The 16,723-nt window shown below is 34.6% G+C and overlaps 2 protein-coding genes across 2 annotated transcripts; one reads left to right on the plus strand and one right to left on the minus strand.

The window, feature by feature from the left end:
• Positions 1-318: 318 nt before the first annotated feature.
• Positions 319-1,801, minus strand: LOC103993410 (uncharacterized protein At5g39865-like). The gene has a single exon (XM_065119005.1). It carries the CDS (start codon positions 1,330-1,332, stop codon positions 715-717), a length of 618 nt encoding a protein of 205 aa, XP_064975077.1. The 5' UTR covers positions 1,333-1,801; the 3' UTR covers positions 319-714.
• Positions 1,802-11,687: 9,886 nt separating this feature from the next.
• Positions 11,688-12,521, plus strand: LOC135618953 (probable calcium-binding protein CML36). The gene has a single exon (XM_065120450.1). The coding sequence runs from the start codon at positions 11,787-11,789 to the stop codon at positions 12,393-12,395; it is 609 nt and encodes a 202-aa protein (XP_064976522.1). The 5' UTR covers positions 11,688-11,786; the 3' UTR covers positions 12,396-12,521.
• Positions 12,522-16,723: the final 4,202 nt, after the last annotated feature.

The raw sequence follows: 16,723 nt of genomic DNA on the forward strand, positions 1-16,723 counted from the left end.
TTCATACATGAAGGCATGAATCAGTGACACTCATGGACATGCACCATTGTTTCTAGCACCCAAGCATATAAAGAAACTTCCTCGAGAAAATCTTTTCCGACTATAAATGATGTCCTTAAAATCTAAAAATTAACCAGAATTCAGATCCACTTTTCCTGAAAGAACATTCCAAAGTCTACACACATCGAAAAAGAACAGCAAATCTTCGCACACATTGCAAAAAGGAAGTTTAGCAAATGACATGACTTATAAGTTTATCTGATAAACAAGATTAAAACAAATCGATGATCATCCTTCAATGTTTGCACAAAAGGAAAAGAAAAGAAATTAACATTTTATAGGCAAACCGATATATTCAACAATATATACACACGACTATTTTACTTTATTGGCAAACCGATATATACAATAATATATACACACAACTTATCGTCAATAGACCCAAACTATTGAGACGAGAACCAGTTGTTCATTCTCAAAGTCAGCATCAATTATCGACAAGATGCATCACCAAGAAAGCCTTCCCGGTTACATCTAAACTGGGTCAGATTTCTCTCGAGCAAGTCAACTGGTCCCATCCAGAAGGGGACAAGCAAAGATCAAGAATAAAATAGTTTCTTGACTTTGGTTCGTTCTTTCAAATTATTTTCTACGAAGCTACTTCCAGTAAAATTATTCTTTTCCTTATCTCTAATTTGATTGGGTTATTGAGATTCATGAACAGCAGTGAAGGCATCGTACCAACCCATTCTCGTTGCACTCGTCGCATCGCCGCTTCCTCCCCTCCTTCTCCACGAAGACCTTCTGGCTTCCATGGCAATACGAGCACGGCACGAAGCGCGCCCCACCGCAGCCGTCGCAGACAAACGTAGGGTCCTGCGCGGCGACGCCCTCGAGCCTCCGGCCTAGTTCCCCGGCCTCGTTCATCTGCCAGATCTCCTCCACCCCGCCGAGCCACCGGTTCTCTATGAACACCTGGGGCAGCGCCAACGGCCGGCCCTTGCCCAGCAAGGACTGCAGCTCGATGCGGAACGAGACGTCCATGGAGACGTCGCGCTCGTCGACGGCGACGCGTAAGCCACGGAGGATGGCGCGGACGGCGCAGCAGTCCTCGAAGGTGCGGCGGATGCCGCGGAGCGAGGTGGTGTAGAGAACCAGCTTGGGGCGCTTCGGTTCTTCAGCGAAGAGATTCACGAGCGTCCTCAACGAGGGGCGAGTGTGGTGGTGGTGGTGGAAGCTGAACGACCTGAGAATGGGGAAGGGATTCTTAAAGTTGGATGCGAAGGAGGAAAAGTAATCCGAGATGGCGAAGCCGTAGGGAGATTCGGCCATGAGGGCGAACAGGCTGATGAAGCCGATCAGAGGGTCGAGGGCTTCTAGGGTTTGGAGAGCGAGGGAGGTGGTGGAAAGCAGGGGAGACGAGGTGAGCGGCAAGATGAGGGAGACGAGGATGGCAGTGGATCGTACCGGAAAGAGGATGGACGGTGGAGGGAGCGGCAAAGAACGGGCGGCGATTCGGGGGAGGAGGGCGGAGACTTCGACGGAACAGAGACTGATCGGCACTGCTCGGACGGGGACGCGACTTTAAATAATAAAAAGCCACTTTTTGATTCAATTAATTAATCAATTAAATAAAAAAAATGGAGTGGTTTTTCTTTCTTTTTTATTAATTTATTTATCTTTATTAATTTATCTCTTTTCCCTATTTTTATTTATTAATTCAATTTTTTTCCTTCATTTTTTTGGGTATTTAGACGACTATGTTTTCCTTAGCAGGCAAGCAGTAAGGAAAACCGAGGAATATGTGGAGGTATATCCGGTGAAGAAAGTAAAGGAAGAAGTGATGAGAGAGATATGGTTACTCCAACAGAGACGAGATTTGCTATTGATTATTTTGCTTGATCGGATAAGGATGTTTAATTCAGATTCAAAGAAACATTATATAGTTGGAAGGTATGATTGAGAGCAAACATTATATATGCCGTGGTTTTCTCCTATTGAGTTGAGGTAGATTAGTTAGCATGATGAATCTTTTAATTGCATGTTTTGAGTACACGAAGACAGCTTTCATATTACGATTGGAAAATCGAGTGTATTCATATTGTCGGATAATGTTAAGCATTAGAACTGTCATTAATAATGATGATCAAAATAAATATGGCAATACTTAAAAGTCTACAACTACTAAGAATATCGGTCTAATTGGAAGGTGGCTTGGTAACTAAAAATATGAATTTCTATAAATCGTCTGACTAAGTTCTATTATTTCTTTCTCTCATGCGGATAGCTCCTTTTCTCATGCACTCCCTTATTGAAATAGTGAGCATAATAAATATGAATTTTGATATTTTGATAACGGACAGGTTTGGATGAAGGTAGTGAGCTTAACAAACTTTTTTTTAATAATGGTATTATCATTATTAGAAGAAAATATCATTAATGACCTTATTAGCATGTGGTGGCTTCGATCTATATGCTCGAAGTCGTCCAAGATGAAAAGTACATTCACCCGAGATATCATCTACATGAAGATCAAAATCGAGAATAGCTTCTCAAGTCAATCTCTTCGACGCTTAAGTTAGTAACGAGATTTACTTTTTTAATTCTAAGTTCTTCCCCTTCAAAATTCTGCAAGGGAAATGATTTATAACTTATCCAAATAGCTCTCGGACTCTTGAGAATATTCTTATGAATATTTCACAAGAAAAATAATTCGAACTCATAAGAATATTCTTATGAATATTCCGTATGGAAGTTAGTTCATAACCATCCCAAAGTACCTCTTGGACTCTTAGAAATATTCCGGTGAATATTTCGTCGAGTTACCTCTCGGACTCCTATTGAAACGAGCAAGTCGATGTTAGGTTATCTAGGTATTTTTTTCTCCCAAAAGCATTACATCACTCAAGTGGCTAACTGATTATATATTTTAATCCAAATACGTAGACTTCACTATTCTATGCCTTAGCGACAATAGTCACAACTTATCACTTCCGATCATCCGAAATAGTTTTGACAAACTAAAGAGGGCTAATCTTGTGGGGTTTGTAGAACTATTTACAAATATTTTTTATCTCTCTTCTGAATCCGATATTACAAGTTTTTGAACACCTACCTAGAAAACAGGAAGCTTTCCATTTTTTTGTTCGTTGATCATCTTTCAGTAGCTTAGTTTGTATCTCTGTTTGAATTTAATCGATTTTTTTTCTCAAAAAACAAAAGAAAAACTTGCCCTGCCCTCCCTATGCATAGATTGGGTTTAATAAGGCCGATAATATAGTCGCGTCTCTTATTCTTCCCATGGTGTTCCCCACAATTGCTGGTATTACGAGAAACTGACCAACTTTCAATTACATTTAAATCTAACTTGTAGTTAAATGGATTAAGGTAATAATGGAAGGGTATTTTATGAAGAAAAACTTAATATTGATTTTTTGTCAGATCGCACCCTTATATTCATTTTTTATTAAGAGGTATCCTTTTTTTTTTAACTTGGATGAAAATATCCTCCTACTTTAGATTTGACGATAGATGTTATTCAAAAAAAAATTAATTTAATAATTAATTATCATAAAATCATTAGATAAAGATTCTAAGATGATTAATATTATTTTTTATTTTTTAAAATTTTTATGATAATCAATTATCGATTTTTTAAATAATATATGTGGTCAAATCATTTTAATAAAGATTGAGAATATTTTCGACTAAGTTGAACAAAACGGTGTATTGGGGGTGCCATCCGATAAAATGTTCATAATAGAATAAAAAATTTAGTCAAGAAAGTACATTAAATATTATGTGCTTAGACAAGTATACATTTTGTTAATGTCGACACATCGATTTAAGTGCAAGATAAATACATACAAATATTTTTTAAAAAAAATATTAACTAGTAAAGAATTTGATAACTTATCGTCTTAGGTTCGAATGTTACATTCGTTTCTTACCTTTATAAAAATATATATTTTTATACATGTGAAAATAATATAGCAATATATTTAGGTTCATTACCTATTTTGATAACATGCTATGAGATTAATGTTAGTTTTATAATTTGCTACAAAACTCCACATGGATAAATACATCAACAAATTCTATGAATCTAATTTGAGTCATATTGACACCAATCAAACTTGACATAATGACCTAAAATACAAGGGAGGAATAAAGGATAAGTTTACATGCTATATTAAAAAGACGAGGGACAATAAGTATTACAATATTCCATTGTCTCAATCATAAAAGATAAAGGATACTTATGTGACTTAGAATTAGGTCATGTCACCTTAGTGTGACATTTCTTTTTGATCGGAATAAAATGGGCAATATAAGACTGTTGTTATCTATCCCTTTCGTAATATTAATGATATGAGATTGATTATCTATTGATCGTGGATGCTACATCGAGTAAGAAATTATCTATTTTCTTGGTGACCAAAATACAATGGAGAGTTTCAATGGAGTATGAACATTGTATTTTCTCGAAGAAGGATAGATATGCATTAGATATCTTCTAGTATTTCATATCTTAAGCATTTTTGAGTTTTAATAAGAGTTAAATATCCTAAAGAATTAATATTATTTGAAGAGCAAAGAGGTAAGTATGAAAATAAATCTTTGTTAATTGAAATTTTATTATTTTTAAAAACCTCATTTTTTTTAGGTTTTAACGAGGAAGAAGCATACAAGAGATTCTATTGTTTGTTAACTGAAATCTTCGTTTTGAATACTTGTAGGATTTTTTTTTTTTCTAGCATATCTACAAAGGTTGAGAGAAAATATATTTAATGTCTACCTGAGAGAGGGTATACAAGAGATTCCAAAATTTTGAGTCCAATTAATTTTAATTGAAAAGAGAGAATTTTTTTTTATTTGATTATTATCAAATAGTGAAAGATTTAATTTTTTTATGAATGTCAAATCATATAAATCTTACATCAGCTTATTCTAATCTATACTTTATTATTGATCTTTGGATACTTTTACTTTTAGACTTCTCCCAACATTTCTAATGCTAAGTCAAATGATATCCATAATGAGGAGAAGCTATATATATATATATATATATATAACAAAGAGATCATATTCTATAAGTGTGAGGAAAATTATTATCGTGCCAATAGGAAAGATTTTTCAAACCTAAAAGGCTACCAAGAATATTCTCTATTTTCATATAATCTAGCTATTTTGATTGGGTGTTGACTTATCTATTAGTGATTTTATATATGTGATAGATTATCATAAGAATGTATAATTTTATTGTAAAAAAAATTGATATATTATAACAAAGTTATGAGCTCAAATCTCACCTTTAACCACATATCCTTTGAAAAAAAAAAAAATTCAACTATGTGGGAGTTAGCCCCTTTCTGAGCAATTATTAGGCTAATAGGTTTTGTCATATATTAAGAGCTTGGATGGTGCTTATTTGACCAATTTAGACGATCTAATGAAGAGGTGCTTATAGTCCTTTTTCTGGCCTGAATTGAGATGCATAATATCTTCTAACGTACATGTTAGTTGAATAGTATTTATCAAATTGGATTGAGTTGAGTCATGTGGAGTTATAGTAGTGATTGTCAAACTTAGTATGTCTATGATCGAGTTGAAATGAGTTACAACAGTTAGAAACGAGTTGGCACTAAGAGGGGGAATGAATTAGTGCAGTGGTTAAATCACATATTCAAATCGTTTCGTTTCAATTAAAATCGATTTCGACAAAAATCGTTTCTTAAAGAACTTGAAACACATTCGTAAATATATTGAAAGTAGTAAACAAGTAAAGTGGTTTGTAGTTAAAGTAAATTGCTTAAGACAAAACGCAAACCAGATTTTTATAGTAGTTCGATCGTCATGACTTATATCCACTCTACTGATTCCTCTTCCGTCGAGGCCATCGGCATCCACTATCGGTCTTCCTTCAATAGGCAAAAACTAACCACCTTTTACAACTCGATTCTCCTTTTATCGGGTTTAGGAGATAACTCTTATACCCCCACTCACTCCTCTCTCAAACTATTCTAACACTTAGAACTTTGATAGGAGTTAACATAAGATTACAGCAACGTTTCTTTCTTTTCACTCTTAATACTCGTGTCACTTAACCGAGGATGAGAGGGGTCTTTATAGACCTCAAGTTAATTTAAACTTATAGCATAAAAATATCTCATCTCGGGTTTCCTAGGTACGGGCGGTACCACTGCCTGGCATCCTAACACTGGGTGGTACCATTGCCCAATTTGGGCGATACCACCGCCTGACAGAGCTCGGAGACCGAGCTCTGGCGGTGCCACTACCTGACAAGGGCGATACCACTACTGGCAGCATTTACTGCCAATGGTACCACTGCTCAAACCAACTGAGAGACTGAGTCTCCTAGGCGATGCCATCGCCGGTCAAGCTTTCAGCATCTTGGTTGGGCCTTGAATCTGGCTCAAACCAGCCTAACTTCGGGCCAAGTTATCCCCTAACATAGTTAATGGGATTACCTCCTAATCCCAACTCTAATTATGTTCTAAATACGATTCCTAAGACATATTCTAAGAAAAATAAGTTTGGTTTCTTCCGGTGAACTTATGACGATGATGATCTTCTTGGCGAGTTCTGACGAGCTTTTTTAGCAAGCTCCTGGATTTCTTAGTTGGTTCCAGCAGAACTTCCGAAGAACGTCCAGACTTTTGATGAACTCTCGAACTCCCAACGAAATCACGTTCTTGACTCGGGGACTTTATTTTGTTTTATTCCTTGCTATTGTAGTTAATCCTGCATACATAAAAACACACTACAATCTAGATATTTATTACTAAGCATGAATCATGTCGTTCGGCATGTCATTGGTCCATCGATGCTTCGTCCGATTTTTCGGCGCATCGTCCTCTCTTGCGGCCTATTGCTCAATCGACCAGTTGACCTCTGTAACTCTGATATCCTTGGCACAATATCCGTTCGTCTTGGCCCGATGCCCGAATCCATGGCCCGAAGTATTCTGTCGATACGTCGACCGATCCTCCGGTCTGACATCCAATCTTCTGATATATTTTTCTCTGACCCAACATGATTCTTTCTGCTTTAATTGTCTCATCCTGATCGAAGCATCCTACATCACTCAAAACATATATTAAATCATAAACACTTATCAATTGGTTTCATCATCAAAATCCGAGATTTAACAATAATGTATTCATGTGTTATCACTACCTTGGTGTATATTATTTTTCATATATTGTACCCATTTGTCGTTATTGTATCAATATATATTATTTTTTAATATATCAAAGGGTAAAAATTATCCACTGGATTTTTTTTGAATAAAAAATAATGATGTAGACCAGATAACCTTGTGATATACTTTCAAAGTTTTTATCAACTCTAAACTAGTTGACATATTCACTTTATATTTTAGCCCATAAGAAATTTAGGGCTTTGGGTAAACTCTCATATGATTTTTAAATATTTTTAATATTCAAAATTATTGTCAATGAATTGACATGAGGTAAGAATTCACTAAAAGATGATAAAATAAAAAATTATCGAGTAATCATTTATGATCTTATTTTAGTCCTTTGTTATCTTAAAAAATAAAAGAACACATTATAAAAAAGAAAAACGTATATGGTGCATAGGTTTTTTCTATATTATAATTTATTAAAGTGTTTCATAGAATTCATAATATTGGTATGCTCGGTATGAGTAGGTGATAGGAGAACGATGACATGATCGACAAATATTTACTATGTGATTGAGACACTTTGATATCACATGTCTAATAACTCGACACCATATTGATCAATATCATGACATTACTTGGTGTCATTTATTGGATGTTACAAATTCTTTACAAGAAACTTATAATCATCCTCAACATTAATATGCATCTTCAAGCATAATGATCCCTTTAAGTATGTTCACTCTTATATAAGATTCTCGAGCTCTAGCGTATTCAGTTCTAAAAGGCTCAACACTAAGCACACCCGCGATATAACTTTTCAGGGTTCAATACCTCAAAGATAATATACTATATTAACAATAGAGTCTCAATTAGTTCCAAATCGACATCCCATATGATATACGATATTAACAATAGGTAAATCATGATTTGGACTAAATATTCTCATCTCGAATATATGGTAGCATACCAATATGATATACTATAAGATATATCATGCTTATAAATAAGATAGCAGTGTATAATATATTGTAGATTAGTTTTCTCTGTCATCGAATGCTGTGAAGGGTGAGGAAGAGATTTACTTGATCATCGACAATTTACTTCCTTAATTTAGAAAAGGAATGAGATATCCCAAGACTTAAGTCGTCAACTCCATCCAGCTTTTGCAAATTCCATTTATGACTGTAATCTATTTAACATGACCAATTGATCTTCATTTTTCCTAGAAAACTATATCATATATTTTTTAATGTTGCAATCGGAAAACTAAAAATAATACATCCAAGTGTTGTTGAAGGCAGCAAATCCCTCGAGGAATTCTTCCTGCTTGCAGGATGCAATTATGATTTGCTCTATCACCACATCCATGAGAGCCTCACCTTAATAAATCCCACAGACAAAGATATCACGCGTGTGACAGCGGATTTGTTCGTTTGGTTTGGAGATGACATCTCGAGTGGTATCCATTTCTGATCCCATGGTCATATGAGCTGCTATTTTGCAGTATACGCTATCTTTGAGCAAGATTAAGATGGAAACATTTGGTGAGAAAGATTTTTCACAAAGGCTGTGAAAAATCTTGAAGCGGGTGATCTGAAGGCTCAAGATGGACAAATTCCTAAGTATTCGATCGATGAAGAGACAAAGCTGTACGCCAAAATGGTCTTATACTTTATGATGCTGCTGCTGATGGCGATGAATGAAGCGTCTTGTCGCAGAGAAAGCTAAGTTGCAGTTGTCGTGTCACAGAAAGCTTAGTTTTTGGAGGACGCAAAGGGCACAACAGCGACAGCGGAAGGTGGCCTGTGCGCTGTTGCTGCGGTCCTGCGAGCCGTGTGCGACCGGCGCAACGAGGAGGACGAGGACGAAGATATTTGTCGCGCAGTGCGCCACCGAGTCCACACAAATTGCGTGGCAAATGCGTCGCAGATGTCTCGCAATTGCAGCTGCTTTAATTGACTACACGCGGTTGTCCCGCGGGGGGGCGGGGGGTAGGTGAGGAGGTGAGGAGGCAATTGCGTCGATGATTTCTGAGATCCAACACCGCATTTCTGGAGTCTTAATGAGCTAAAGATCGTTGCTTGTTCCTCATTGAAGATGACTGTTGTTCTTAATGGATCGAGGGAACAGAGGAAGGGAGGAATGGCGATTACTCGTGGAGAAGGGGGTCCCCACCATACCCAGTGGCAGCTTAGCTTCACTTGTGAAGTGATACGAGTTAATTTTCTTCTAATAAACTATGATATTAGTATTTTTGTTATTTTCTTATATGAGATGTGCTGAAATATTTTAAATATTTTGTGCCCTTTTTAGTAGATTTAGAAAAGATAAGAGAAAATATATTTAAAAAAATTAAATTTATGTAAGATAGTGTATAAATCTGTTGTTTGTATTATGGTATGTAATTTTGAATGAATACATGTGGTGCATATCGATCCGACGGTATATCGGTATGCTGACCGTCCGTTACCAGACAGACAGTGCTACAGTAATAATTGTAGCAATACTACAGTACTATAGTTAGATGAAATAGCTCGATAAACCCTGATGTACCGCTCGGTACATCGGTACCGTACCATACTGAGTCAACTTCGAAACATCGATACAGTACCGTATTACATACATTGGTTTGAATTTAAAATTATTATTATTCAAAAGTACTTCAAATTATTTTCACGAAAAATAAAAAATTAATTTTTTTTTATAAATGTAGATAATAAATGTCTGTGAATCAATTCCAATTCGCTCAAATTTGTGCTCCAAACAAGCTATTGGTTCGAAGCTTTGTGAATGCTTTGGTCAAACTCGAACCGTGCGTTAGGCTATTGTGGTCAAGAAATAGAACAGCAATGAAACTTCGTCGATGTTGGCAATTACGTCCGTTGAACTCCTACACACTTTTCTTTGAACAAACGAGTCTAAGTGGAATAGTAATGGATATAAAAAAAAAAACTCTGGGTTTAATAAATTATTATAATATAATATTTTTTACTTTTTTTTATAATTATTTTTTGTTATTTTCTTTTTATTGACTTCTTATTTTCTTTTCTTTTTTTTCTTTTTCCTTGAGACAATAACAGTACACAAAGATCGTCACTTAGGAGGGAGAAAGGAAAGAAGTTTGTTTTTATATTAAAATTTTTTATTTGTCTCGTTTGATTCAATATTCTTCATGATTTTTGGCATGAATTACAATACTAATCGATTGACGACGAGGATCCAATGAAAGAGATTATCGAGGAAAATATACTAAAAGAAAATGAAAAGAGATGAATACAAGGCATATATCTTAAAAGAATGAGTACAAATACGATTATAATTATGCATCGTTATTATTATTATTATTATTTAGATAGTTAACGATTTGAAAAACATAAAATCTTAAAAAATATAATATATATTTTTAATATTCTTCTTCTACGTGTTTGGATTTGAAGTCCTTATCCGATTAGACTTACTATCTTCAAGAATATTTATAAATACTTAAAGAATGACTCTACCTACCTACCAAGTTGAAGGGTAAGAGGTTTGAAAGATAACTTGGAGTCTTAAAGATTCTAGAATCAAAGTTTTTCTTTGGAGATTGCTTTGGAATCATTTTTCCACCTTTGTGTATTAGATTGTTGTTCTACCATATGTCTTTTTTAATTATAGTTTTGTTAGTTTTTTTCTAGGATTTGTTATTGTCATAATTACATATTTCTTTTGTGGGTTGCATGGCTCAATCAACGACAAATTATTTTTTTGATATTTTTAATATTTTTTGAAAAAATAAGAATAACTCTATATACAATAATCGTTCTCAATCTATTTATTACCTTTTGGTTTAAGATTTTATCTTTTTTCAAAGATAATTTATCTCTCCCGGACAAATCCTTTTATTTATTTATATTTATATTTTTATTTTGTGCATCGGAGAGGAGAACCCCAATTATTAGTGGTAATTGTATACACCTAAACGATCTCCATAAAGCAAAACTGTGATACAACTGATCTAAATACTCAATGGAGCTTCTCCTATTGCTCGATCCATTTATAAACCCTCTAGTTTTTAGAGATTTTTATGGTCTCAAATAATTAAAGGTTATTTAAAAATAATAATCATTCATCTTGCAGTAAATGACGTCTCTTACCAGCAAACATAGAAATAATTGTGTAACCACCGATCCTATTAGTAAAGAACTTAATACACGTCTCATCATCAGTCTCCTTCACAAGCAAGCCTGGATATGATTAGGTAACAGCCCATCTCAAAAGCTCAAACCCCATTATAAAAGCTTAAGTTATTATTAAAGGGTCTAATATATGTTTAATTAAATTCAGTAACTTAAATCTTATTAAGAGACTTTGTTTTATGGCCTGTATACACTTTGTCCTCGTCATGTCCTCTCCTCGCATGCGATTAATGCTGGGCCCCACGTCCATAAAAGAAAGAAAAATAACTTTGCAGGAAACTTCGCGGAAGCTACTCGCTTCCCGCCGGCTTTCTCCTTTCTCATCCCGCTCGCTATTAATCCCTCCCTCTCAATCCCCCTCTCAGCCCATCATCCGATTCCCCTCGGCTTCTATCCTCAGCTCTGCCTTCCTATCCCGTAAGGTGGGGAGGGGAGAAAGCATGAAGCTGAGCGTGGCCTCCTTCTTCGGCTCTAACTCCAAGAAGGCCGACAAGAAGAAGTCCAAGAACCGCCGCGACAGCTCCTTCGGAAACAACGCCTCCACCTCCTCCTCGTCCGACGAGTCCTCCACCTCCTCGTCCCTCCTCCACGCCTCCCCGAGATCCGTCCTCCCCTTCTCCGTCCACGACCTCTTCGGCGTCCTCGACCGCGACGGCGACGGCAAGATCGTGGCCCGGGAGCTCGAGGCCGTTCTGCGGCGGCTCGGCCCCGATCCGCTCACGGCGGAGGAGGCCGCGTCGGTCGCCGCGGAGGTCGGCCTCGCCGGCGACGGGTGCATAACCGTGGAGGAGCTGGAGGCGCTTGGGGCCAAGCTGCAGCTTCCGGCGGCCGCGGAGGCGGAGGCGGAGCTGCGCGAGGCCTTCGCGGTGTTCGACGCGGACGGGGACGGGAAAATCTCGGCCGAGGAGTTGCTGGGCGTGTTCGTGACGCTTGGGGACGACGGGTGCACCTTGGAGGATTGCCGTTGCATGATCCAAGGGGTGGATACCGACGGCGACGGCTTCGTTTGCTTTGATGATTTCGCCCGGATGATGGACGGTCAGAGATGATGGATTGTCGTGGCGGTGATGATGATGGACCAGAATTTTTCTTCTCCTTTTTTTTTTGTCAAAAATACCATCAACCAAATTGGACGATAAAATTTTCTTTGCTAATAATATTCTGGTGTTTTTATAGCAATCGAATTAATTGAGATGAGAAAATGCCTCTCGGCTGTCATCCAACAATTTAAATCTATCAATTATATAATAATGATATAATAATTAATATAAATATCATGTATAATAATTTTTTAATCAATTTGATGGACTAGAACATATTTATGATGAAAGATAATAGAATATAATTATTACACTCATCTAATTAATTAAAATATTTTTTATTTATATAAATTAAATGTCTCCAATTCCCTTAATTAAAATTTTCTCTTTATCCCTGAATGAGAATTTTGTACCCACACCTCTAGTGTTTACTTTTTCTAATAAATAAATAATTATTTTAAAAAAATAATATCTCGATTAATTCTACATTGAAAATAGATAAAACTAATATTTACTTATAAGTATATGATGAATATAATATTATCAATCTAAATTGAAGCATTTTGATAATATTATTATCAATTTTAATGTAATTATTTTTATAAATGATTTATAAAATTGATGGATTAATTAACTTAACAAAATTGAAGGCATTTTATGATGTTCACACATGTATTTTTATTATAATATTTGTAATATTTTTATTTATAAAAAAAATATTTATTATTTTTATGAGATTTATAAGATTTGGCTCGAGATTTGGGTCGGATTCGATAACTGTGACACCCATCAAACACAAGAAATATTTGCATGTGCAGAGAAATCCATGTAGACTATTTATTTGGAATTGGCTGCAAGCTTACTCGACTTGTATTCTTCGAAGGGAGTAATAGAATGCCGTGTCAGCCACGTGGTGTCCAATCTTGCTTGTGCGACGTGCATGTGGTTAGCATACGACCGATGGCAATCCCGACAACGACATAAGTGCCGCTAGGAATGTGATCGATCACAGCTAATGCGTGATGGATGCCTTTCGGTGCATCTTATGTTCTCCACTATCTCTTTGACAAGTCTCTCAAGCTCGTGGCATCCCAATCATTTTTTCCAAAAAAATAAAAAAACCATGTTATATTATCTCTTCTTATAATTTATTCATATCTAAAATAATTTATATATTTTTAAAAATATAATATATAAGTTTCTCCTATTAAATCTGAGTTAATAGACATTATAAAATCTGCTTACGTAACATATTGATTCATAATAAACTATTAATATAATGATACGTATAATTTAAATTTTAACAAAAAATATTTTAGTTCATGTGGGTTTGATCATAGACCATTTAAGCGCCTATTATTTTATTTATGTCTAAAATAACTTTTATATTTTAAAAAAATAGCATATATGTCTCTCTCAATTAGTCTGAGTTAACAAACGTTAGAATCTATTTACATGACATGATGACTCATAATAAATTATTAATATAATAATATATATAATTTAAGTTAAAAAAGATATATCTTATCGACGAAAAGGAAGCGACAGACGAAGACGGAGAGACAGAGATAGAAAAGGCCGAAGGAGGTGGTGAGGGAGAGTTGGATCACATGTAGGCACGATGAGTGAGGGTGTAGGAGAGGACGAAGTGAGAGATGGTATAGACGAAGATTATTGTAGCAGCTCGGTATTACCACTGGTGGTCACTTCCACGACAACGCCTACTCCCACTATTGATAGTGGTCTTAATTTTTTAATTTAAATCATATGATATTATATTAATAATTTATTATGAGTCAGTATAACTACGTAAGTAGACTCTAACATTTGTTAACTCAGACTTGATAAGAAGGGCTTATATACTATATTTTTGAAAATATAAGGATTATTCTAAATACGAGTAAAATCATAAGGGCTTAAGTGATTTATGACAAAAAAATCATAAGGGTTAAAATAAATTTATTTTTAAATTTAAATTATATATATCATTATATTAATAGTTTATTATGAGTCAACATATCACATAAGCATACTCTAATGTTTGTTAACTCAGACTTGACGGGAGGAACTTATATATTATATTTTTAAAAATGTATGGATTATTTTAGACATGAGTAAACCATAAGAATTTAAGTGATCCACGACCAAAATTGCATAGACTAAAGTGAATATTAACCCATTAATGTTTAGGTGATATAACTATGATTATGTGTATGCCCAGGTTCTTATTTCAGTAGCATTATTTTTTAATATAAAAAATTAGTTTTGAGTATCACTATATTCTTTTTATTTTTTTATTATTTTTCTATGATTTCTTGATATCCATCGCCTCTTTCCAAAAAAAAAAATCAACGGTGCTGAGGTCGATCCATTTGAGATTGGCTTTTTGCAGGTGATGATTGTCTTCTATTTGCAGGCATCTTGAGAGCCTTCTCCGAGCGTTCAGGCAAACAATGAGAACTGTGCCATTCATCCTTTACAGCAAAAACATTCCATTAGGATTCTTGCTTGCAATAAGAGAGAGTTGCTAAATATGAGAGGATAATATATGCAGGAGGCCCGGCAATGCGCGAGTGTTCTCAGCGGTTACGTACATATAATCACATCAGCAACTGGAGAAAGTTGTGAGACAAGATTTAAAGCAATTGGTCCCTGGAAACTGACTTGGCACTTCAATATTCCTCCAAAAGTCAAGAATCTTATCTGATTTGGGGGAAGTTCGGTTCAGCCCATATGTGGGCTAAGACTGAACAATATGGCCATCGAGCCCAAATCTGATATATTTAAAAGGAAAAAAAGAGATATGCGTACGATGAGAGAGCCGTGCGGTGAAAAAACTGTGTCGGCACATATAAAAGCGAAAGTTAAGGTTTTAAAGTTTTTTTAAGAATGAAACTACTAAACTTCATATATTTTGATCCAAATTTTATATAAATTTTTTTATAATATATTTTATAATCTTAATAGTACTGATCTATAGTTTATCCTCTTTAAGATATTTTTCTATTATATCAACTCGGTGAGATCTAAAATTTTCTTTTAATAAAATTCAATGATGATGATGTATTATTATTGAGCTAAAACATGTGTTTTTGATATTATTGTGATAATCTGGTTATTTGAAGAAGATTTATTGTAAATATGTTATTATTATTGGTGATAGTGGAAGTTTGAAGTGGACTATAGTCCCGTGGTTTTTCCCGCATTAGGTTTTTCACATAAAAAAATCGGTGTCCCACTTTATAATTGATTTATTATTTTATTTATATTACTTTGTTTAATATTTGTTTTTGATAACAAGTTAGTATTTTGATAAGGATCTCATTTTGAAATATAAAGAGGGAAAAAATTATTCCACTACAATAGTTTTTCCCAAGTGGTATAATAGTTTTTCCCAAGTGGTATTAGAGCTTATGTTGTTTGGTGCTACTTTTTTTTGTGTAATTAAAATTGAAGAGCCAAATGATATGACTAAATTGAATTTATCAAATTATTCCACTTGGAAATATATGATAGAAGATTTATATAAGCCCATCAAAATTAAAGACAAACCCTTTATTATGGAAGATGAGGAATCAGATGTTAGAACATAGAAAAGCTATTGTTATATTAGAATATGGATAAATATAAATTTATATAAGTATATTTCTGATGAAACCAAAACTGATATTATTTATCAAAGGTTAGAAAAAATTTTTATGAAAAAAATACTAGAAAATAAAATTTCTCTCCTCGGAAGGTTTATCAATTTAAAATATAAAGATGGTGACAACATTATTGAGCACATAAGTCTATTTCAGAGTTTTGCAAACATGTTAGTTAGTATGGAAATGAATATAGATGATGAGATGCAAAGATTATTACTTCTCATCTATTTACCGGAAAGTTAAAAAATGTATGTAGTGACAATTTATGATTCCACATAAGAAAGGACTCTAACTATAGACATAGTTAAAGATATTTTGCTAAATGAAGATGCTAGAAGGAAAGAACAGAGAGAATCTTCTTATGGTGCACTTATTATTGAAAAATAAAAAAAATGTAGAAGCTTTTTATTTTATTACTTTCATTGATGACTATTCTAGAAAAGTTAGAGCTTTTGTTTTGAAATCTAAAGACCAAGTACTCGATGTTTTCAAAGAATTTCATGTTAGTGTTGAAAGAAAAACTGATACAAAGCTAAAGTATATTCGAGCAGATAATGGTGGCGAGTATAGGGGTTTTTTTGAAAATTATTATAGGTTTCATGGTATCAAGCTTGAGAAAATAGTTCATAAAACCCCTCAGTAAAATGGTATGATAGAAAGGATAAACAGAACTATTGAAGAAATAATTAA

The sequence above is a fragment of the Musa acuminata genome, chromosome BXJ2-8, assembly GCF_036884655.1.
Source record: "Musa acuminata AAA Group cultivar baxijiao chromosome BXJ2-8, Cavendish_Baxijiao_AAA, whole genome shotgun sequence".
NCBI lineage: Eukaryota > Viridiplantae > Streptophyta > Magnoliopsida > Zingiberales > Musaceae > Musa > Musa acuminata.